The sequence below is a fragment of the Anser cygnoides genome, chromosome 11 (assembly GCF_040182565.1).
Source record: "Anser cygnoides isolate HZ-2024a breed goose chromosome 11, Taihu_goose_T2T_genome, whole genome shotgun sequence".
Taxonomy (NCBI): domain Eukaryota; kingdom Metazoa; phylum Chordata; class Aves; order Anseriformes; family Anatidae; genus Anser; species Anser cygnoides.
In genome coordinates, this window is record NC_089883.1 from 21,739,981 (window position 1) to 21,765,153 (window position 25,173).

General features: G+C 39.0%; 1 protein-coding gene across 3 annotated transcripts in view; it reads right to left on the minus strand.

The window, feature by feature from the left end:
* Positions 1–25,173, minus strand: part of FBN1 (fibrillin 1) — a 157,645-nt gene that overhangs the window by 90,211 nt on the left and 42,261 nt on the right. For 2 of the 3 annotated variants that reach the window (XM_048052354.2, XM_013177522.3), the window contains 4 exons: positions 12,302–12,499; positions 8,868–8,993; positions 4,246–4,371; positions 445–603 (listed from right to left, as the gene is read on the minus strand). In XM_048052354.2, coding sequence (XP_047908311.1) covers positions 445–603; positions 4,246–4,371; positions 8,868–8,993; positions 12,302–12,499 — 609 coding nt within the window. Of the gene's footprint in view, positions 1–444; positions 604–4,245; positions 4,372–5,240; positions 5,260–8,867; positions 8,994–12,301; positions 12,500–25,173 lie in introns of those variants that run through there. The other variant, XM_067004149.1, reaches the window with a different exon arrangement.

Consider the following 25,173-nt stretch of genomic DNA (forward strand, 5'->3'; position numbering starts at 1 on the left):
TTTGGTAGCAGACAGAAATCATGTTCTGTGTCAAATTCCAGAATGGCACCTCAAAGAGCTAGACGTACAAGAAAGGAAACTTCAGTTTTCCAGTGAGAATGAAATTGCAGATGGATCTATTAGAGTTCTGGAGGAAGTAACTTGAGCCTAAAGAGGATGTTGAAAACAACACCTCAGTCAGGTAGGGTCAGAATATCCAGGCTACAAAACATCAACTAGCTACCGATAAAATCCTTTGATGATGTTTGCTTGCCCTAGCCTATTGGCATTCCTGCCACAGGAGACCGTGCTTTGAGCAGTGGGGCTGGATTAAACAATCTCCCAAAGTGTCTTCTAGCCTCAACTGTTCTGTGTGATCCTGTGACAAAAATACTACTGATGAAAGAAAATGGCTGCCTAATTCAGTGTTCAATCACACTCATAAGAATAAAGGTGGATTCATACCAGTGGATCTGATCGGGCACATTTCAGGAGCACCGGCTGCACCAGAAGACCAGCATCGGCCACTGTCACAGCAACACTGCATTTTGGACAAAGGCTGGGGGAGCTGATTGCTGCAGCGCCCATTCATCAGGGAAGAGAAGCAGTATCCAGGACGCACATCTACCAAGAGAAAAAAAATGGATACGTAATCATCAGTTCAACAAGGAATGTGACTTTAACAAAAAAGACAGGTCCTGTTTTTCTTGTTTGATTACACTATCAATGATATAGCATTTTCAACATTAAAAAAGAAAAGACAACAAAAGGCAGAAACCCACAAAAATCTGGACAAAATTTGGTCTGTGTGGGATTCAATGCAGGTGAAATACCTCCTGTGTGAAAGCCAATGTGAAACGTGATAGCAATGAATTAGAGGAGGAAAAACAGAATGGAAATGGGTATTCAGTATACAAAATATGCAGTGCCTCCAAAGAAAAATTCCAGCGCCAACTCTATAGCTAGTACTATATATATATACAGATAGATAGTACTAGATCAGTTCTGTTTAAGCTTTGATTTCAAAGCCACTGATACATAGCAAAAATTCACAGCATTGCAGATCTCAAAGGAGTAATTCATATTTCATTTGTCATGCCTTCCCCAGCTGAAGTAGGTAGTGATTTGACAACATATAGGTTTGCAGGTAAGAGAGAGCAGCACAGCTTTAACTGGTGCCATCACATTGTTTATGGAAATATGCTGTCTTCCTGTCCGAAAAGGGTAAGCACGTGCTGTACAATGAACATCCCATACCCAGATTTCATACACTCAGCTCTAACAACATTGTACAGAAGATACCCTACCTTAGAAACAGGAAAGAAAACGTATATGGGAGCAAAAAATAGAATAAAATAATCTTGTGATAAATACGAAGCTCTGAGCAATTGTTTCACAATACGTCATACCATGTCAAATTCAATAAAAGCTGTAGAGTGATTTGATGCTGCATGATAAACCAGACCAAGTTTGTTTTGAAAATGCACAAACATTTGCTGTCAAAATGTAGTGGAAAAAGTTGCAGATAAAAGCTTAGGACAGCAGACACCATGCACTAAAGAAACAGTATCTCAGTTATACAGGGCATGGTGGATTCATCTGTCTAACAATGCTTTCCAGAGTTTACTAGATATACTAGTGGACAAAAAAAAAAAAAAAAAAAGCAGGGAAGTTTCTTACTATTTTGAGGAAATTGATATACAGTGATATATTGGGAGAGTCTGTGATGGTTCTGCTTTTTATTAGCTGGAACCATGAACACGGGTATTACTCGCAGTACAACTAAAAAAACCAGTTGGTCTTTGTTTCCAAACTTTAGTTTACTCTTATTATGATACAATGGAATTCTGAAATAGACAAAAAAAAATAAATTCTAGTCAGTTCTGTTACTGGCCTCCTGGTACCCAGCTAAACTGCCAAGCACATATAGTCCTTGATCTACCATTTTAAAGTCAAAGAAAGCTCTGATGCAAACTGTTCTCCACTGCACCTGTTACAGTTTCCTCTTCACACAAAGCAGACATATATTCAGATGCTTGGTGTGATTGTGGGGTGCATGGGCAGGAAGGGAGGACTGTAACCACCCCTAACCCCTGTAATTCAGTCTTCTCAGTTTTGGTCAGTACAAAGTTCTGAAACAAATGGATGCAGTAATGGGCAGAAGTGGGAAAAGTGTCTACGTGGGTTCTGTGCAAGCACACAACGTGCCATAAAAACATAAACAGCAAACATCTTTGTCTGCCTGCAGGAGTAAGAGCTTATCCAAAAACTAAAACATTTTCAGAAAATGAAGGTAAATTTGTGAGAAAAATGCCGAATCTTTCCATACTCCTAGTAAGTAATTCTTTCCTTATTTAGTTCTTTTTTCTCTTCCATTTTCTGTTGCAAAAGGGAAAATACACATAAGGTCAAGAATAGAGGGAAAAACATTTTTCTGTTCACAAATATATTTTCAGATTTAAAAATTTTAATATTTTTCACTAAAAACAGTATTTTGAAAATATAAAAAAAAATCACTGAATATGGCTTTTAAGAATACCTTTTTTTTTTTCTTCAAAAAAAAGTCATCTGAAAGTAACACAGAGCAAACAAACTTATGAAAGCCAGAAACAGGTTTATAAGCTTTCTTCATAGCACTCTTCATGTACTTTGGTTGAGATGTTCTGCTTTTATTTCTGCTCTCCAGCTCCATTTGCTTCATCTATTTTTATTTTTAAGGTTTGTCATAATGGAACTCCCAGTTCTCCCTTTGGATATTTGGCTTCAGAGCTGCTCCATTCGAGTCTCATAAGGGATACATTTCTCAGAAGCACTTCCTCATCTCTAACAGAATAGACACGTTCAGCTAACACTTTTCACTTAAGACAGGCATGTTGTAATTAAATCAAGATTACATGTTTTGCCCATCTCTAATACAGATTTGGGTTCCATCCCTGTTAATATAGCAAGTAAGCGGTCTGCCTGTTAGACAAAATCCAAAATATCTGTAGCTAATTAACAATGCTTCCCATTTAGCACGTTTTGCCTTGGACATGAAGCCAAAATTGTAATGATGGCTCATGATCTGGCATATTACTTAACACAGCCTGTCATCATTTAAATACCCCATTCTTTAGCTAAACTATTTCAGACTGCAAATACAGTGGGTAAAAAAGGCTGGAAAATTGCAGGAATGGAAGGGAATGTTGGGCAAACCTGACTAAGCAATGAATATAAAAAGTAAAACGCAAATAGCAGTTGAGCATCTTCACAGAAGTTTTTTGCTACAGAAAAGTGCATAAATATCCTTCATAAATATTAACTACAAGTGGTAATCAATGATGTAATGATCCACAGTCATTTAGGAGCTATTCATCTGAAGCAATAAGAGCAATGCTCAACCAGCATTTTAAGCGTATATAGTATATGTCTAATCTACTAAAATTTTGTTCTTGATAATGCGAGAAATAGTCTATTTCTCACAACCTGCAGAAATAGAATGGCACTCACATAGAATTATTCAAAATGAATTATAACCCAAACTACTTCCAGAACTCTTGGGAAAATTAATATCATTTGGTACTTTTCTCTGTGAAGTCATTTTTGTTCAATTTCTTCCCAAATCATTATCTACTAAACAACAAGGAGCTCAACCCGTTCCCATGCCTCACCACCCTCATAGTAAAGAATTTCTTCTGAATATCTAATCTAAATTACGCTTTTTGAGTATCAAACCACTACTCCTTGTTCTGTCACTACACTCCCTGACAAAGAGTCCCTCCCAAGCTTTCCTCTAGCCCCCCTTTAGGTACTGGAAGGCCACTATAAGGTCTCCCTGAAGCCTTCTCTTCTCCAGGCTGAACTACCCCAACTTCCTCAGCCTAGTTTCACAGGAGAGGTGCTCCAGCCCTTAGATAATCCTCGTGGCCCCCCTCTGGACTCACTCTAATATAACATGGACTAAACCAAGTACAAACACAAAATCAAGAATACCAAGTAGAATTGTTAAATATGTTCTGCCTACTTAAAGACAACAAATGTGGCATGACAGAACAATTCTAATACAAAAAATTAAACAGAAGGTCACAACAAAGAAGGAAAGAGGAAACATCTTGCAAATGAAAACCTCATTTTGGAATACAGATATAGTCACATTATGTACTTTTACATAAAAGAAGAATTTAAAGATCACAAGGTGAAATATGTTTCTGGTACAATGTTATCCATTTCTGAGATTCATGAATGCTCATGACACCTACTGCTTATGATTTACAGTATTTTACTCACCTATGCATTTTAAGCCATCAGGAGCTGTATAAAACCCTGGAGGACACTTGCAGAAATAACTACTGACTGTGTTTGAACACTCTCCTCCATCACAGATTCCAGGAATGGTGCTGCATTCATCAATATCTTAAAGCAAAAAAGAGAAGCAGGGTCAGATTAGCTGTATTAGGCATGAGAAAAGGTGTTTTATAATTCACATTAATGATCAAATTCACTGTGGTCTGAGACCCCTCTCAACTTATGTACTAGGGACACAATTAGGAGTTTCAAACCAGGATCAGAATCTTTTGTTAGTTATCTTATAAACACAAGTGAAATAGAATCTAAGGTCGTATTATATCTGTAAACTGCAAGAGGTCAGTTTGTTTTGCTGCTTAATAATGATGAATGAAAATGTAAAGCTGCAGAAAGGATTTACTAAGCAATAACCTCTCCAATTTGAATTCTGCACGCTAGGGTTAAGAAAATCCGTAGTGATCAGGAACATAACTGTTATGTCTTGTGGTATCTCCAACAGCACAGCATCTTCTGGCACCAGACAGGCAACACTGATTCAAAGGGAGCTGTGGCACCTACTAAATTGCCTATCCTAACTGTATTTGTTTTTTTCTTAGAAATCCCCCATACGAAACTGACCAGATAGGTACTGTTTAACTAATACAATCCAACAGGATTGTAGCACAAAGCATGATGACTGCAAGCAACAAGAACTACCTTTCTGTTTCTCACCTGTTTCTTTGGCAATAAAAAGCCACTAAGTGCATGTACTGAAGTTTCAACAGATTTCTCGACACTAGAAACAGATTTCTAGAAACTGAAATATCTACCACAGAAAGCACGTCAGAATTTTTCTCCCCAGATTTTGTCAGTAATTAAAAAAAAAAAAAATACCATGTCATCACTAACAAATTTTGATCCACATACTAAATCATCAGCATAGATCTAATGCAGAAAACTTTTCAATTTCTGTGTGAAAAATAACACACATCTTATACCTGATCATTGCTGCATACATGAACAGAGGGAACATATAAAAGGTTTCTTCCATGCTTAGGAGTTCATGTTATTTACAGCCCTGCAAAAAACAACCTATGCCAGTCTCAGCTGCTTCTTAATTACCATCAATAGCCCGCCTGTGCTGCGTTGTTACTTCCCCCCTGGTTTTCAGTGACTGTCTTAATAATGCAGCTGTATCTACTTAGCACTGCTCTCATCTAGGAACCTGGAGTCCAGCTGAGCTTGAAAAGAACTCACTCTTTTCTCTGGTACCTACAAGAAGAATCAGTGAAGCAGACCAGAAAGGCAGGTTACTTTTAGAGTGATCAGTGATAACCGGCTGTCACAGCCATTTAAGATCACTGAGCAGCTAGCTCTCCTGAGAGAGAGAATCCTGCCAGAAATTATGGTATCACAGGACTCTCTCTATACAACCTCTTCTCCAGAGATCTACAAACAGATAGACACACGGCTATAATAATGATTTCACCAACCACAAAAATTTCTGAGATGAAATACTGCAACACCACCCAACACACCAAGGCAAGGAATGAATAATATTGTAGTCATTATAAATGATTTGAAGAATTTAAATGTAATGCCTAAATTGGAATTTGGCCCTGACAGATGGGGGAACACCCGATGTCCCACAGGCCCATTAATGTGCTTTTTATCAAGTAGAGAGGATCTCTCTTTTCCTTTTCCTGGGAAGATAGTAATATAAAAATGATCAATTCTTCTTTCCCTAGGTAAAGAATTGGATGGTCTACTATCTTTGTGGCCCCTCGCCTCTGCAGGAGAGGAGTAGAGGGACTGGGGTGGCATACAGATGACCAAACTTTGCAGATAGACCCATCCCAAACTGTGCGGGGCCCTGGGCCCCCTGTGCACACATTCCTCCCCAGCATCTTGCTAGCTGTCGTGATGTGGGTCACATTCCTCGCTTGGGTGTGTGAGAGGGGTGTGACTTTTTGTTCAGTGCTACTTCAAGGGTGTTGCCAGAGCCTCCAGCCTGAGTGCAGTGGGAGCACTGCTAAGAGACTTCTGGCTTCTGCTCCAGGATTATACTCTGTAGGAGTCCCAAAAGTCTCAGTGACAAAAAATGTGGAAATTGAATTTCGGTCTGAATAGAGCCCTTAATTAACAGAGAAAAATGCAGTTGTAAATGGATCAGATTCAAGCATCTTCTGACTCAAATTCACCAATGTTTATCTTAAAGTCAGTGTTGCCACTGTTTATATAGAGTCTGACCTTTTTAAAAGCAAAATCACCACTCTTTATTTTAGGGTTGAGCCTAATCCAAACAGTATTTCACTATTTATATTAGTGTTGACATTCATATAAGCAATATTGTCATTATTAAGCATGCAAGGTAAGTATACTCAATGTACTCACAGACATGAATGTCACTCTAGGAAAAATTACTCCCTCCAGTCACCACAAAAAGATATCTACCTCAGCTTTAATGCAACTGCAAGAGGAATGCTGATTTGAAGCAGTGAAATAATGTAACACCTAAAATCTAATTTTCCACCAGCTTTGATAATAAAGAGGACTTTGTCTGACACTTCTCTTTTTCCTATCTTGCTCTGGTGTCTCACTGTACCTTATGATTTCTGTCACGATCTTACTTGAACTGGGACCCACAATAAAATGGTGCTAGTAATTCAGCAGGTAGCTCCCAGGTCTATGAAACCAGGGACCAAGGAGACGTTACAACCTGCCAGAAATCCTATCTGCTGGACAAAAAGTTAAACCAAGTACATGATCATATGTTTATTATTATGTTATAGAATTAATTATAGTTAATTACAATAAGCCAAACACCTTGTCTTATTGTGGAAATTTCAACTTAAAACTCAAAGGGATAATTTGGGAAAGCAGAATGGATATTCAGCTGTTATATGACTATGTTCTTAACTATCGAATCACTGTCCTATTTCATGCTGCTGGTATAGGGCTGCTACTTTCAATTCTTTCAATTTTATTAATACCTACAAGGCTTTCACTAAAATTGCATGGTACAATTTATATGAAAATGTACTGGAAGTAAATCTCTGTCTGCTAAAGTTCAACAATGCACAGGTATAAAATAGAACAAAGGAAAGTGTATCCCATCTTTGCAGCTAAGACATCCCTACAAAGGGATTTCACACAATGGTGCACAAAATTTGTGGCAAGGCTTGGAAATGAACCAAGTTATCCCAGGTTCTTGGGCCCAGTCAATCATTCTCATCTGTTAGGAATTGCAGGCTCTGAAGGTCTTTTTTCTTTTCTTTTTTTTTTCTTTTCTTTCTCTTCTCTTCTCTTTTTTCTTTTATTTTTTCTTTTCTTTTTGCTTTGCTTTTTTCTTTTTTAATAGGATTTGGCAATCAAAAAATACCATAGCAATGTTTATACAGTGCAGCAAGCCTGCAGTTCTCAGTTCCCCAGGTATTAATACTTAACAAGGCACATGTTCAGTCTTTCCTATTCATCCTGTTCTTGGTACTTCATCCACTGAAGGAAATACTTGTAATGTTGTTCTACCCTGAAGCTGGGCTACTTTCTGCCAAAACCATTGGCAGTCAATATGAAAGCCATGCTATGTACAAACTCTTCTGAAATTGCTTTCCCTAACATGTAATTGAATTATAAATTTTTTCTTGAAATACGGATTTTCCTTTTGAAAGACTGTCATAATTCTTCCAAAATGACTACAAAATGTTGAGTACTTCCTTAAAGGCACCTGATAGAAGAAAGGGTGGTGGATGCACACCTCCCTTTCACAATCACCTTAAGCTCTAGTGGTCATTCATCATTTAATCTTTCTGAAGGGCTTAATCTGTAAGGTGCTAAATGCATGTCAAGTAACAGAAAAGCAGGACATTCAGAAAATACTCTGGGGACAGACCCTCTGCCGCCAAAGTCAGTGGGACAGTAAAGAAGCCAGTGATTAATACTCAGATTTTCCCCTCAAAAATTAGAATTGCAGTACCTATGCCTGATTATTATACTACAGAGAAGAAAAAATATTATCAAATCACAGTTAAAAATTCTCAAGATTCAATAATCATGCAGTGCAAATTTCAACACTAATATCTAGCACCTGCTAAACTTCCATATGCAGATTACCAATAAGGAAAGATAAAATGTTTGTCCTTCTTTAATATCTGCAACTATAAGGATGAGCTTAGACCACAGTCCTGTGGTCTTCACTCAGCAGTGTAAAACTCTCATTTATGTCACATACAGTTTAACCGAGTAGGTGGGGATGTGTTGAACCTTCCAGTCATATACACTTTTTGGTTAAAAGATCCACAGAGAGACATGTGCCTCAAGCATTTTTAAAGTAACATATCAGTTAAAAATATTTTCAGTTTTAATATTTAACTTGTTTCAGATGTACCTTTAAGTCTGCAAAATGTTACATGAATAAAAGGCTGGAAAAAGCTGCAGGGCCAATATTTAAGATTCTCTGGTTTAGAAGGAGAAAGGACCATTATTCATATTTGCTGTGTAGAATGCTGTTTGCATGTTCAAGGTCAAAGAGACTGGAAAGTTTGTTACAAACTCCTAAACAAAGTTGGCCCCAAAAAGAAGACTTCCCCCCTTTACTTTCAGAAGAAAGTTCTGAAAGTTCTTACCGTCACATTTTTGTGTCACTTCATTAAACTTGTGTCCAGCTGGGCATTTGCACTCAAAAGATCCAACAGTATTAATGCAATTTCCCCCTTGACAGATCCCAGGGATGGCTTGGCATTCATCCACGTCTATCATATAAAAAAGGAAAAAACACCCACTTTAAATTCATTTCTCAAGAATAGCCATAATAATTTGTCTAGATAGAAATTAAAGTAAATATGCCTACATCCATCATTCACCCATGATAATATTATGATACTTGCTCGTGAAGACACACTGATTTTGTAATTACTCTATGCAAAGTATGATTAAGTACAGTATTCTAAATATTTTCTACAAGAAATTACATGGTTATTATTGTTACAGACATTAAACATCTAACTGTTATTGCTTTGTTTTTCCAAAACATCTGGGGAATGGTGATGCAGAGAACACAGCCTGCCAAAACCCAAGTTCCTTTAAAGTGTCTGAAGCTGGGCACCCAAAATCACTTGCAACTTCGAAAATCTTGGCAACTCCATACAGCATATAGCTGAGTGCTGAGATGCAGGAGCCCCGAATGAGTGGAGGAGCAGTGTGTGATGTGCATGGAGAGGCCTCGCAGAGGGAATTGCACACTCATTATTGATGGAAATGATTAACTCCTCACACTCCAGTAAGATCAGCATCAATGACCTTAAGCTGCGGTTAGGATTTGACTCAAGGAGCTCCATAGCCATAATTAATGTCTCCAGAGGCATTATTAATCACCTACTTAGACATTCATAACTTTGGCTGGTTTTTGTTGTTTCTTTCTTTCTTTATAACTTTTCCCTTTACTTCTCTCTTCTTGCTTTTAATTTGTCACTTAAGAAAATGAAATGACAAAGATAGTACCACAGGGTAGGTAGGAAGCACATTTTCAAGAAGCCCCGCTTTCTGGCCTGACAGCTGTTTTAGCACAACAACGTGTGTCATCACTGAGCTGCAGAAGTGTTGCAATGGCTTAGTAATAGCTAGAGAAAAGAGGCTAAAGGAGGAGGAGTAACATTGCCATAGGAGACAAGGGAGGTCTGGCTCACACTCCCCTGAGGGCTGCCCCGTGTCTGTGGCTCCCTAGTCTTTTGGGAGCAAGCAGAGCACTCAACACTCTGCACCCCAAACGCCTGTGCTTCCACCCAGCTCCCCAGGGGGTACCAGCTGCTGCTGGCAAAACCCCATTTCTTGAAATCTTGGGCTTCAAGCTAGGATCAGTTTCTACACAGGACCACAAGCTGAAGGAGATGACGCCTTCAAATCTCCCTGTATAAATCCCAGAGAGCCAGCTGCAATGTGTCTTGCAGTCTGAAAAGCAAAGTATTATGTCTGTACAAAAGGCCAAGAGGCAATTTCCCTGGGAGCCATGAGTAGGAAGTTTCAGCAACGCCATGGGGCATATCTGTACCACATTGCAGAGCATTATGTAAAGATCCCCTGGTGATGAACCGGGTTGCGGAGTGCCACAGCAGAGCCACAGCAGTGCTGTGCCTGAGCTAACCTGGGCACTGGGAGGCACAGACAACCAGCACAGCACCCACTGACACAGCCACGCTGCTGCTGGAACCTGAGCTAAACCAAAACGCTGTGCTACAATAACAACAGTCAAGCCAGACTTCATGGCAATGCACTGAATTTAAAATAAAAAAATAGAACTCATGCTCCTGAGTCACAATGTCTGTTTCAAAATCCCACCTTTTGGCTTTCATTTTTGTAGTTTGTATCTTTAAAAAATCTCAGCTGTAATACTAATTTAACTTTTAGCCAGACAAAGTCAAACTGTAGGCAGTGATATTCTATTTACTTTTTAAAATAAACTTGTCCTCCCCTCCATTTTATTTCTTCTGATTTCTCCACACAATAATAATGGTTTCTTTTCTCTTCAGAGAACCTGGATTTTATTTAACCTGCTTTTCTTTACTTAGATTGAATATGGATGTGAAAGCCCTGAAATGTCTTCAGTCTGAATGGATGTTATCTGATTTCAAAAGGATTGGATTTAGTACAATTGTATGAAAAATAAAGCTAATATGTGGTTCCATAGCAGATCTGTTGAAATTATGAACACATTACAAGAGAAAAGAAAACTGGAAAGTACGGGTCAAATATACAGGGCCAAAACTGTGCTGGCACTGCATACAGATTAGCATAAATGTAGCTGCACGCAAAGAAATGTGTAGCAAGCAGAGGTAGCCTTATTCTGAATTGCACAAAACCATCGGAGAGGTCACCGCAACTTTTCTATGACACAAACAAGAGGGCTATAACTAGGTGTGGCATGAGGTCAGGGGTGTGGACCACATATTTATGCACATAAAATCTCAGAACTGTCCAGAATGTTAATTTACAGATTTCTGCACAATTTAGTTCTGACTTTTAACAGTGAGAGAGGAACAGGTTGGCTGAGGTAAGAATATGTACGCGTTATGCAGCATACACAAACATGCCCATCGTGAAGTTCATCATGCCTGTCTGCAGGCACCAACCGGGACCTGGCTTGCGACAGATATCTACATCTTTTAATACAATGGAATGTCTTGAAGTCCTTCACAAGAATTTAATGATTAAATAAAATTACTTGTAGATTTATAATCTTTATCTCCCCTATTTTAAAAAATACTGTAACTTATTAGAAAATGTTAGACAGATCGAAATAAACTAGTCCCAAAGATATGGCCCTGGGAATTTATAATCCACATCAGTTTAATACATAGCTGCCCCTGTTAACTTTCTCCTGTTTCCTGCCAGACATCCAGACAATAAAAGAATTTATACAGCTGGAAGTACTAGAATAAAAGCCAAAAGCAGTGTAAGGACTTTCTATGGTAAGGCATGCTTAGAAAGAAGTAAGCAACATCTGGGTGGATTTTACGATTTGAAACAAATGCAAATGCATTTCCAAAATTGTATAAAATATATAATAAGTATAATAAGGCATTTGAAATTCATGACGTGTACTTTTCTCCAGGTTGAAGCAGTGTAGCTCAAGAGATAAGACAGCCAAGATGAATCCAAACCCAACAAATTTTAGCTAAAAAAATCCCACACCAGATAAATGGAACAGTATCGCCACAGATTGATGCATGTTTTGAGCACTTTTTGAAACAGAATAAAATCCTCCATGGAATGGTTGAGTGGTACACTCTGAGAAACATGCTACAGAACCAAGGGAAAAGGCTGCTGGCAGTGAGAAATTCATTAAGATGCTGGCTGCTCTCACACGACCTAAGTTACTAATGTACTGACTTGAACATCAGACACTCACTGAATCATGAAGTAATGCATTTGACAATGTTTTTCCATGCTTCACACATATAGCTGAGAATGACTTAGGACAGGTTATTCACAGCAGTGCAACTCAATTAAGATTAACCCAGCAACAATTTCAGCAGCTTTCAGGGAAGCTTTGCTGCTAACTTACCTTGACAGGCCCCTGTTCGAATGTTTGGAATGAAGCCTCGGCGACAGGGATGCGGCTGGGCAGGACACATTTCACAGGGGTGGCCCCACGCTCTCCCAACAGTTGCACAGCAAAGGGTTTTTGTGCAGACTATTCCACTGAGCTGTCCCTGGCACATCTGGTTGGTTACCAAAGTGAAGCAAGGGCCGGTCCTGTAATCTGTGCAAAAGACAGGAAACCTAATCAGCATCACAGTAAAAATAAACAACAAAACTTATAATAACTTATAATAAAGCAACAAGATTTAAGCAAGTCTTCTGCACACAAATTCCCTACTACCCCAATGATTTAACTTAGCAGTGCTCTGCTACAGGTTTTTCTCAGATTTACTTCTCAGTCAAATCCATGGCAAATACGCAGCTCCACGAATACATTGTGACTATTTTACCAGGGGTATTTTATATTTAAGATTTTGCACATCCCCTTTGCAGCTTGGTTTAATCTCTAGTAACACTATTTGGGAGGTCTTTACACTACTTTGTTTTAAATATTCAACACATTAATTAAAATTATACTGATAAAAAAGTTAGGATATGTTTATTTCCACAAGTGTTATTCTCAAATGAGTCTCAAGGGATGAGAATACAGACTGCAGGAAGTTTTTTGACGACAGTTTTCACTGTTATTGAGGCATATGCTGTACCAGATACGTGGGTAAGCTTTGCCTACAGCTGAATGGAGGGCATGTGGAACACATCTGCTTTGATTTGTTTATGGTAGGACAGGCCACTTATCCAACAGAAAGAATTAAACTAAGATATTAATAAAATACTAGTAGACTTTATTTTGTTCCATTCTCCAAGGGCAACAACCAAACAGTGGTACTGCCAACTCAGCTGTCTCCTGCACATCCGGGGTGCGCACTCCAGCTAATTATTCACAAGTGACCCTAAAATGCTTTTCTGTTACGGTGCACCAGGACAGAGTCCAGCATCCTGTAAGCACAGCCAGCAAATTCTAAACCTGACGTTTGTCTGTACTGAAATAGTTACCAGCTGCATAAGCCAAGGTCACTAAGCAATCCACACTGCCTTGTAGCGATTATAAATGCCTCCAATTTTCATGCCACTTCCAAACATTGTTAACAGTAAGATGTTTCCATTAAACCACTGATAAAAAGCGTTAAATAAAGCAGAAGTAAGAATGGACACTTTTCCCATCTGCCCCCCAGGACTCTTGTTAGACAAGTACTCCAGGATTGCTCCCCGAACCAGGTGCACCTTGAAACTGACCACAAGTCCTATATGCCATACAACCGTGCTATATTACTACTGTTATCTTCAACAATTAACCATGATCCTCTCAGGAAGAATAGCAAGTTAATTTGGAAGAATTATTTCTGATAAACTTGTATTAAATGCCACTCACTATCAATGACCTCACATTAAGTAAAGGATGGAGATTCTTCTTAATCTTCATTTTGCTCTTGATGTATTTATAAAAGCATTTTTCATCATCTTTCACTGCACTAGCCAAATGGAGTTCCTGAGCTTTGGCCTTTCTGATTCTGTCCCTGCACAGCTTGCCAACAGGTCTAGAGTCCTCCTGAGTTGCCTGCCTGACTTAATGTTAGGGGAAACACTGGTCTCCCCTGATTTAATGTCATCCTTATATGCTATTGGATTGCTAACACAAAATTTCTGTCCTATCCCCTCCAAACAGTGCGGCTACATTTACAAAACACTTCTCCATTGCCTTCCCCAGCAATTCTGTCAGGCTCATCTTGAAATGGGTCAGAATCTCTCTTACCTCTGGTTACTAAATTCCATTTCATCGCCCTAACTTTTTTTGGCTTGGCATTTCTCTTTCTGCCCCTTCAATTCCCATATTATTTTTCTGCTCTACAACTTCTCTCCAGTTCTCTTCCTGTTTTTAAGCATTTTTGTAGCTACCTTCATTTTCCTAGTTAGATGGCCTTGCTTTGCTTTTGTCAAAACTAACACAGCCTTCTTTCTCATTTCTCATAGTAGAAATGAAGCTTTGAAAGCACGTAGTATTACTAGCTTTATCTTATTTCTTCAGCCCACAGTGAATACGAGTGAGTCAGGACAAATTACACCTAATCAATCAAAAAATTTTAGTTCTGAGATCATTCCTTCAACCTAATGCAAACCGAGGGCTACGACATATCTACTTTACTGTATGCAAAACTCCTGATATTAGAACTCCTAATATTAAAACAAGAGATGACAATTTCTTTAGAAACACCACAGTTTTGTGTTGGCAACATGAAACATCCAGTGCACCTCCTAAGAATGAAATCCCTCATTATGGATTGCCCCTACACAGTTTAAATATAGACAGTTAAAAACGGAGGCATTTTGTTCTCTGTCACAGTGGGAAGCAAACATCAGACAGCAGTGAATAGCCCATCTTGTATTTTATGTTATGTTATGAATGGATCAGCATTTACAATTGTTTGATTTCAAACTATAAATGGCTTATCAGTAGCTAAAATGACTTAGAAATATTGTGAACCCAATGAAGTTCACTTCATAATCATGCAAATTTCCCTGAGGTTTCAGTAACAAGAAGTAGGACAAATATGCACTCAAAACCAAGCAAATCCATCTCCTATTTGTTATTATCCAATCAAAAGAGCTCTAAAATTAAAGCATTCTTAATGTTGTGTTTAAGATCTTTTACGTATTAAAAGAATAAGGCATACAACAAGGAAATATGTTTCCATTAAAATGATGGCCGAATAAAAAGATAATAGTACAGCTAGTAAAGAGGTATCCTTGGAGTTACACCATCTTCCTTAAAACTGTTCGGATTTATGACTTATGCTGATTTTAGAAGACACTGTAACCCATAGGGCCTATGTTACAAAGCACTGATGTGGGATATGAGCTTTAAAAAATCATTTTTATTTTGTTACAATAACATTCCCTTATGCATTCATGATTACTCAAACTACTTTACGAGTAAAGCTCAAACATAAGATTCCAAGTGATCAGTAAGAAGCTGAAAAAAGAGCCATGGAGAAATACTACTAGAAAAATTTGCACTTTTCTTTTCCAGAGTAAATTCACTTTAACTAAAAAAAAAAGTTGAGATTTGAAATTAATTTAGTACAATTAGTTTTTAAAGATGGGCAACTGATGGTTCCAATGTTCCAAGTAATTTCTAATGCAATTTTCAGCATGTGCAAGCAGCTTTCAATAAGGTATTAATCACGGTTATCTAACAATTTTATCTGCTTCTTCACATCCTTTTTAGCTATTTCTATAAGAAATAATTCCCCAGGGAGCCTCAGACAACTGAGAAGACAGCACAAACTGTGAAAGCACTTTAAGTTCATATACGCCAAAAAGAGCACGAGGGCAATGGAATGAGTCTGGTGTATACCACACAAAATCCTGTTTATTAAGTCCAAGGGAAAAAAGCAAGGTGCATTTTGATCTACAACTTGTTCCTGTTTTAGCAATAATGATCGGATAATTTTAGTTATCCTTTCAAAAGATCCCTTATGTTCCTAAATCCATCAGAGAGCCTGCTGAAATATGTAGCACAGAAGGCTTTGATCAAAACCAAGTACACCAATAAATAATGGTAATTGTTCCAAGTAATGCTGGACAGCACCAAGGAGACTCAAACACTGGGTCAGTGCAAGACTTTCTACAGCAGGCACACTTCTTTAGTCCTCAACTCAGAAAACCCTTAAACCTTCAGCTCCTGCTAACCTCTGTTTTCAAGAACAATATATTTTTTAATGTTAAAATACAGTTCAGGTATAATTTTGAACTAAGGGAACACAGATTAAAGAATTATGATAGTGCAAGGATGCTGGATGAAATTCTGGTCACTCTCTCCTCAAGATTCATTCCACAGAAACATCCTAGAAAGAGTTCTTGATGGTTAAATTAACAGCCTGATTTCACAAACTGATAACCATCTGTTGTGGAGGTTGACAGACTCTTCCAGCCCTGTTAGAATGAACTGGAACTGAGTAAGCGCAGAGATCGCAGGGTCAGATCCTAGCAAGTCAGCATTTACCTTACTGTGATGCTCATTTGGAACCTGATTTCAAACAAGCAAAGAATAATGCTAGCTAAAAGGTTGCCAGTCTGATTTTCAAGTAGCAGAATCCTTTTAACAGTACACAACTTCACAGGTAAATAAAGTTTCAGGTATCTCCAGAGTTATGGATACCATGGTACAAGTTTGCGCTTCTACACCCAAGTATAGTATTTGGAAAATTATCCTCATATTTTAGTAGCAAATGAAACTAAATACTCCAGTCTAACTAACTGGAGAGACTACAAGAAAGGGTTTGCTATGGTCTATTGGGAAACAAGATAGACAGAGGAGACTGTGCACCATATAACCTGCCTAGTGCTGTATTGCAAGGAAGAAAAAGAAGCAGAAAAATTGGAGCAGAAGCGAAGCAGGTCACTTACTTTTAAGACTGGCCAAAAGTAACTGCCCACCAGATCATCAACCAATTTTTTTCAGAAGGAAATGCAGGTCTGCAGTAGGATTTATTTAACAACACCTTTTGTAACCTGGACTGTGAACAGTTTCTATCATTATCCGCATGGTTTCTATCATTAACCACATGAAGTTCAATAAGAGCAAGTGCCGGGTCCTGCACCTGGGACGGGGAAACCCTGGCTGCACGTACAGACTGGGCGATGAGACGCTGGAGAGCAGCCTAGAAGAGAGGGATCTGGGGGTCGTGCTAGACAGCAAGTTGAATATGAGCCAGCAGTGTGCCCTGGCGGCCAGGAGGGCCAACTGTGTCCTGGGGTGCATCAAGCATGGCATCGCTAGTCAGTCGAGGGAAGTGATTGTCCCGCTCTACTCTGCGCTGGTGCGGCCTCACCTCGAGTACTGTGTGCAGTTCTGGGCACCACAGTATAAAAAGGACATGAAACTGTTGGAGAGTGTCCAGAGGAGGGCTACGAAGATGGTGAAAGGCCTGGAGGGGAAGACGTACGAGGAACGGCTGAGGTCACTGGGCCTGTTCAGCCTGGAGAAGAGGAGGCTGAGGGGAGACCTCATCACAGTCTACAGCTTCCTCGTAAGGGGGTGTCGAGAGGCAGGAGACCTTTTCTCCATTAACACCAGTGACAGGACCCGTGGGAACGGGGTTAAGCTGAGGCAGGGGAAATTTAGGCTTGACATCAGGAGGGGGTTCTTCACAGAGAGGGTGGTTGCACACTGGAACAGGCTCCCCAGGGAAGTGGTCACTGCACCAAGCCTGTCTGAATTTAAGAAGAGATTGGACTGTGCACTTCGTCACATGGTCTGAACTTTTGGGTAGACCTGTGCGGTATCAAGAGTTGGACTTGATGATCCTTAAGGGTCCCTTCCAACTCAGGATATTCTATGATTCTATGATTCTATGATTATCCAATTCAGTAAGGAAGATACCACACTTATAGACTCCCATGTAATGGTGTCACCAAAAGCTCTCTGTGAAATGTAACAGACTGAACAGAAAAGACAGAAGAAGGTAAAAGGAAAAAAACAACTGAAGGGAGTGTCTTCTACTATTTAAGAGGTAAATTTCAACTTTATTTTATCTCATTTGTACAAAATATATATTTCTAATAGGGAAAATGAATTTTACAGTGATTCTGTTTCTCAACGGCATTCTTAAAGTACAAGAGGGCAGCACAAATTTCAGATTAACAAAAATTAGGATCGGGAAAACAGATGATGAGATTTCCAAAGGAGTTTCCAAAAATGTCCCATGACTGGACACTTGTATATAGCAAAAATTAACGGGGGAGAAGGGAACTCTGAATGCATCAACTCTAGTGTCACCACTAAGAAAAGTATGAGAATCACATCAAGCAAATTATGTTCTTGAGACATAAAGACAGTATTTTATAAAATTAGCTTTCACTGAACCATGAATGAAGAATCTTAAATGAAACCTAAAAGTATGCACACAATCTTATTTACCTGCATCAGAGATTCTAAGCTGATCCAGCTGTGCTTGCACAAACAGAGCTCCTATCATTTTTCCCAAGTCTAAAAGCTAGGAATGGAATAAATGTATATCTGCTACTCTGATATAAAATTTGAAATAAATGGTGACCTCACAGCAGTAGGGATATAATGAGAAGCACCAAATCTGAAAGCCTTAGTTCTTTGAGGAAGTCATGTTCCTTGACAGCATCAGAAACGATACAATACCTCCACTTCAGTACACTAACAACTACACTGCTAATAAAAAAGAAATACTGCTTCACTCACTGTATGTTTCACTGTACTTCCATCATTTCACTCTCTTCAGAGAAGTCAGAAATGCAGTTAAAGGTGACGGGGAAAAATATCACACATTCTGCCTCATCTCAGGAGGCAAGATGCACTGTGCCCAAAATGAATTTTTTTGCAGTAAAGTTGCAAGAATTACAGGAAGACTCCAAAGTGGCACCAGAGCACAAGGCCACGCTGACTGCAGCAGTAAACACCACCATAGCACAGGGAGTTACAGAAAACAGAGGTTCAGCATTTCAGGCTCAATTTCCAAATGTCCTTCCAAGGGATTCTAGGTATTTTTATGCAAAAATCTCCTGATAAGGACAGAGGGAATAAACAGACTGCTTTATACACATACAACTCCCAAGAAACTAATGCAAACTCATGTGTGCCACTTTACCAGAGGCATAGGAAAGGCCAATGCCCTTGGACTCTATTTACACTTGTCCAACGTTCCCTTTCAGTTGTGTGTAGGCTATCATGAAATCATGTTTTGCATTTATACAGGACTTCATGGCTTTTAAGCACCAGGCAGAACACTGAATGACCACTGTCAGGAACGCATGGGATAACAATTATTTACCTCCATCTTTCTTAATAGGGGACATGCCACATCTCTCGCTTCACAGACTGAATTGAGACAGACACACAGCACCACGTTCCGATGTCAGCTCGATGCACTGACTTCCAACCATTTAAAAACTCAGACACAGTAAGTCTCCGTTCCCAGGTGAGACGGAAATGCCAGTTGATAAATGCATTCTATCCCAACACTCTTTTTTCCACATGGGCCATTTCCTCAAATAATTACTCACTGTTAAGCTCTCCCCTGTCCCCTCCTCCCTCCAGCCAGACACCATTACTCATCCCAGTCAGATCCCAATGTGTCATCATTGGAAAGTACATGGCAAAGATATCTGAGGGTGTTCAGAAGGAAAGAAAACAAAATTTTGTAAATATTTTAAATCTTACTTCCTACAATGTCCAAAACTTCTTACTAATGAGGCTTGGTGGATTTAGCAGTGGTATGTGAAGAAATTATCACCGTGTCACTTCTGCTGTTTTCCAGTGCCAGAAGTGGCTTCACATATTAACAAGACCGTTTCTTGGTTGCTTCAGTGCACAGTACAGCCCAGAACTCGAACTGCTGAGATTTAACACCGGTTAGTGCTGTAATGTCACTGGAGCTGGGGACCCAGAGTGCACTCAGTCAGCACTGTGTCTGGCAGGGGTATAAATCTGGCAGCAGAAAGGGCTCAAAATACCACAGCTGTGCTGTGGACAGATCAGTGCTCCAAGTTGCCTCTCATTATTTTAACGAGAGTAAAAAACATCCATGGAGGCATATCCAACACTTGCAATAAATAACTTCCACTGGTATCATAACTCTTTATTCTGTATTAGTCGACCACAAAAGTTAGTTCCAGCCTCATATATTCCAGACCTAGGAATATTATCCCCTAATTCATGAATCTGATGACCCCATTTCTGCATGTCTTCCTCACCTTTGCTTGTTGCAAATTGTTCTCATATATTGACTTGCTGGCACACTTCAGCCCAAATTTATTTTCCATTCCGTAAGCTTCTTCACAAATCCCTTTCTGCACAGATGATCTGTTTAACATGTCCATCTAGCAAATATTATCTAGTCTTCCTAGGATACTGGTTAAAGAACAGGACTTTTAAATAACAGTTTGCTAACCACATCAGACTAACATTATCAGTTGCACTGGATATAAAGAACAATTCAGGCTGGCCATTTAAAAAAGTATTTTGGCAATTCATTTTCAAGAACAAATATACAACTTTTTCATGCCAATTTTGTTCTTGCAACTGACCCAGTTCTTGAAGTCTGTAACTGAAAAGTAATAACATTACAGTAATAAAATAAAAAAATAATGTTCAAAAAATTATTATAGAATTGGAGTGATTTGTTGCACACATTTTAATCCAACACGCAGACTAAGCATTTCACCAAAATCAAGGCTTTAGCTCTGTTGTTCCCAATTATGTGCGGCAGCAGTCCAAATACAGAAAATTGTTACCACATTTTATTCTTTTCCATGATGAAGAAAACAGTAAGCAATGCAGCTAAATGCAGAATAACTTCTCATTTCTGAATAATCAGTTACCTGACAAACTAACCCACCCTACTTTGCTATGTAAGATACAAAGGAACATTTCTTCACAGATTTTAATTTTTCCAATTTCTTTCACAGGCTAACAAAAATGAAATAAAATTCTGAATTGATTTCCATCTCTCTTTTTGCAAAAAAGTAACTAACGTTGGTGACATATTTATTGTCAAGACCGGATGATTATTAAGGAGAATGGATTCAATTGAAGAACTCTGGAAGTTTCACTTAAAAAGCACAAGTTGGCTGAAGTTTATTACTACTTTTTAAAAAGTAGAGCTCTTAAGAAGTGCCACGTTATAGAAACAGTCTTAACATACCACAAAGTATTAACTATTAAATACCAAGGTAAGGACAAAGCTAGTAGACAGGCTTTGTAAATTTTTTCTCTTTGGCTCCAGAAGACACTGACTATAAAATAGCTAAGACTATCCAAAAGTAGAGCAAACAGTGTAAGAAAAATAGATCCTAATGAGTTATAGTATATTAAATAGAGTGACATCCAAAGAAAGGGAAAATGCTTTCAGACAATGCAACACGCAGGATTTAAAGACATACTGCTCACATTTTAAAAGAAGGAGTGGTACAATATATTAGGAATAACTCTGTGTGTGTTTTTTTTTAATGTAAATGTTCCTCTGCAGTGTCATGAAACAAAATACAATTGCAGAGCACTGGAATGAAACTCAGTCCAGGACTGAAGACGGGTTATAAATAAAAAGGGGAGGTGAGAGGAAAGAAAAGAGCCAATTTCACTGTTCAAGCTAAGTGAAATACAAAGAGTAAACATACAGCAGGAATGGGAAGAAGTCAACTCTGTTTCAGTGTGGATAACTTAAAGGGAAAGCAGTAAATCTAATAATGGTGTTTTGGGTGTCAGTAAGTATATATTATCGTAATGACACATGGACAAATGTTTGTGGTCCTAACAGAATGCAGAACTTCTACAGTCCTGGCAGCTCTTTAACGAGGTAATTAGAGCAATCGACAATTTCTTCTTACTCGGTTGTAATAGCTGCCAGGAATCATCTGGCTTGTCCTAAGAAAACTCCCTCTTTTCCATAACTGAAAGGGACCAGCACTCCTGAGAAATTATGGCAGTGGAAAAGCTTCCACCCAACGCAAGCAAGGGGCATGCAGATCATGTTCCTGTGAAGACACTCGTCTCCAAATGGCAGCCAGCTCTCTGACCAAAGGTCTTCAGGCAGGCACTTGCCTGGGTTTTTGTATTTTCAGTACTTTTTGTCTACATGTAGTTTTAGCGTTATGATTTTAGTTATGACAGATTTGATATAATGTAAATATTGATATATTTATTTTACTAGTCTGAAGACTTTCAAATAACTTACACTGTTCTTTTTTGAGTAAGTTTATAACATGGAGTTTTATGTTGTAAATAGCCATCTTAAAGCATTCAAAGAAGTATCTGAAGAACAGTGATAACGTACAGTACTTTGATTTTCACAGAAATATTTTAGCTATGATTTTCCTTCATGATTGCACTATACTCCCCCCGAATCTCATAAAGTGTTACAAATCTAAACTGATAATGTACCAGAATAACTTCAGACATGAATGTCTCACCTCAAACTCTGCAGTGAAACACATCAACTACTTAATTGAAGTACCATGCAACCCTCTGTGTTAAAGGATCAGATTCCTTCCTCAATGAAACTGTGGCATCACTCTGTGTGTACACCACTGTAATCATGACCAGAATCTGGCTCATTTTGCATAACCACATATATGGGATTCACATTAAGACCGTGGTCCAAAAATAAACACAGTAATAGCATGCACTAGTTAACTCTGAGTAAGTCTGATGGTATCTCTGTTGAAATGTTGTAGAATACATGCCATAGCTCCGCAATTATCGCATGTACTTACTACCTACTGCTAAAAGTAGAAAGCATCGCTCTCCAAGAAGGCAAATGATCTAATCTTGACTGACAAGTATTTTCAGCTATGCAAGTATAATTTTAAGTGTTTGTGTGTATGTGAATGTGTGTGTGTATACATATCTATGTATCTATATATATATAACACCTACAAAAATACATCATTTTTTTTTGTATAATCCTGTAGATAATGCTGTGGACTCTACTTCTCAGTTGCCATTCTTCTGGTCTTTCGATTTATCAGGTTTTCAGAGAGCCTATGATTCTCTCTTCTTCACTGCTTTCCTGTAATATTTACTACAGCATTAAATTGTTGCTATCTGTGAATGAACTGCAGAAAATCTAATATATTCAGACAGCTTATAGACTTCTATATTTATTCGAAAGAGACAATGAATATCAGTTATACTAGTATTTAATGAAAGGAAGTAAAGTCATTATAAGGTCTACTGGCATTCCCATCTTCGTTGACAGCTTGGTTGGAAAAGTGTTCTTGCATAGCCCTAGGAGGTGAATATCGCCTCAAGTCAATGAATGACTGGCCTCAAATGACTTTCTGCATATACCACATTTTTAATCTAAAGATGAGAAAAACTATTTATGGCAATTCTCCATTAAATAGTCTTTGCCAAAACCAAATCAAAAGTCTGTTTTTCCCAAGAAGTAACAAAATACAACGCTAATTATAATTAAGTATCTTAAAGGAGAGAAATAAAAAAGAAATCAATCCATAGACCATTAGCACACTTAGGGTCAGATTTTCTTCTCGCTTGTATGCTGCAGGTAGGAAGAGCAAAAGGTCTTTACTGACTAAGATTTCATTTGCCCTCCGATACGTGGCATACCATGAAAACTTGGGAAACAGCCAGCGGTCTTGAACATTTAACATTCAAGCTCTGAAAGCTTAAATCCTAACAGGTTTCTGTTTCCTCCCTGTTAGAAAGGACATTATGGCTTTGTAGGTACCCAGATGGGGACATCCAGAAGGAAGTCCAGGTCCCAGATACAAGTAAATGGTTAGACTCATTGACTTAGGTGAGACAATGACAATTCTGGAAAGGGCCCAGCAGAGGGCCACCAAGATGATCAAGGGACTGAAGCACCTCTCCTATCAGGAAAGGCTGACATGTTCAGCTTGGAGAAGAGGAGGCTCAGGGGCAATCTTATCAATGTGCATAAATACCTGAAGGGAGGGTGCAAAGAGGACAGAGCCAAGCTGTTTTCAGTGGGGCCCGGTGCCAGGACAAGAGGTGGTGAGCACAAGCTGGAAGTCTGAGCATCAGGAACCTCTTCTGTACTGTGCAGGAGATGGAGCACTGGCACAGACTGCCCAGAGAGGATGTGGAGTCTCGCTCCTTGGAGATCTTCAAAAGCTGCCTGGACATGGTCCTGGGCAACCTGCTCCTAGGTGTCCCTGCTTCAGCAGTGTTTTGGACAAGATGACCTCCAGAGATCCCTTTCAACCTAAACCATCTTGTGACTCTGTGGGGAATCCCATTGCCTGTTATTGTGCATGCAAACCCACACACGGAAAACAGCCATCACTGGGAGGTGACAGTAAGAGAGAGATCCACCCAGCATCAAAGGCCTCTTTCCAAAAGCTAGCCCATACTGGCTCAACCAAAAGTGACACACTCCAATTGTATTTCAATAATTATATGCTCACAGGGAATAGCATCAAACTCTTGGAAACTTCAGTTTGCTCTGAACCAATCATTGTACTATTTGGGGTGATTTCTCACTACTTATTTTAGAGATTGTGTTGAAAAACAAGGTTTCTCTCACCTCCACTCTGCATAAATCCCAGTGATTTTTTATTTTTATTTTTTGACTTGACAATCACTGAAATTTATCAATGTAAATGCACAGGACATCTGGAATTAATAGTTTCAATTAACTGAGTTCATAACAGTGGTGCTCCAGAACATATGTCAGTGAGAATCAGATAAGTAATTTTTATTTGGGGGCTATGGGAGAAAGCAATCAGGGGTTCAGCAAATAAACCAGGTGTCTGTGAATACCTAATTATGGCACAGAGGGGAATGAACAGCTCTGGCCTCTTCTTTGTGTGCTTCAGCAGAGCACTGCTGATTTCATTAAAAAAAGTGTGTGGGGGATATCCCTATCCAAGGATGATGCATGTCCATGGAGTTCCCCCCTCACATACTTGCACCTCCATCTGAGGTACAGAAGAAGTTTTATAATACTCTGGCTACACAGAGATTCTCCAAAAGATAAGAATGTACTCAATATAATAGGAATCTCCCAGATGTAGGTCAGCTAACTGCTAGCCTCACCAGCTCCCAACACAGGAGTCCTTAACCTCTGAGGAACGGGTGCATTAGCCTGTTATGCCCCTGAGCCCCCTCTCTCAGTTTACGCTGCATGGTGTAACGCCCCACAGCCTGGCACTGCACATCACTGCCAACACATCGTGATAAACAAGTAGGACCAGAACCTAAAACATGAAAATTAAGAGAGCCAAGGAATGCAGAAGTCCTTTAAATATGTTTTCCATTCTTAAAAATCACTGAAATGCCTTGTAATTAAGGATACTATTTACAGATTTAATTACACAATTTAT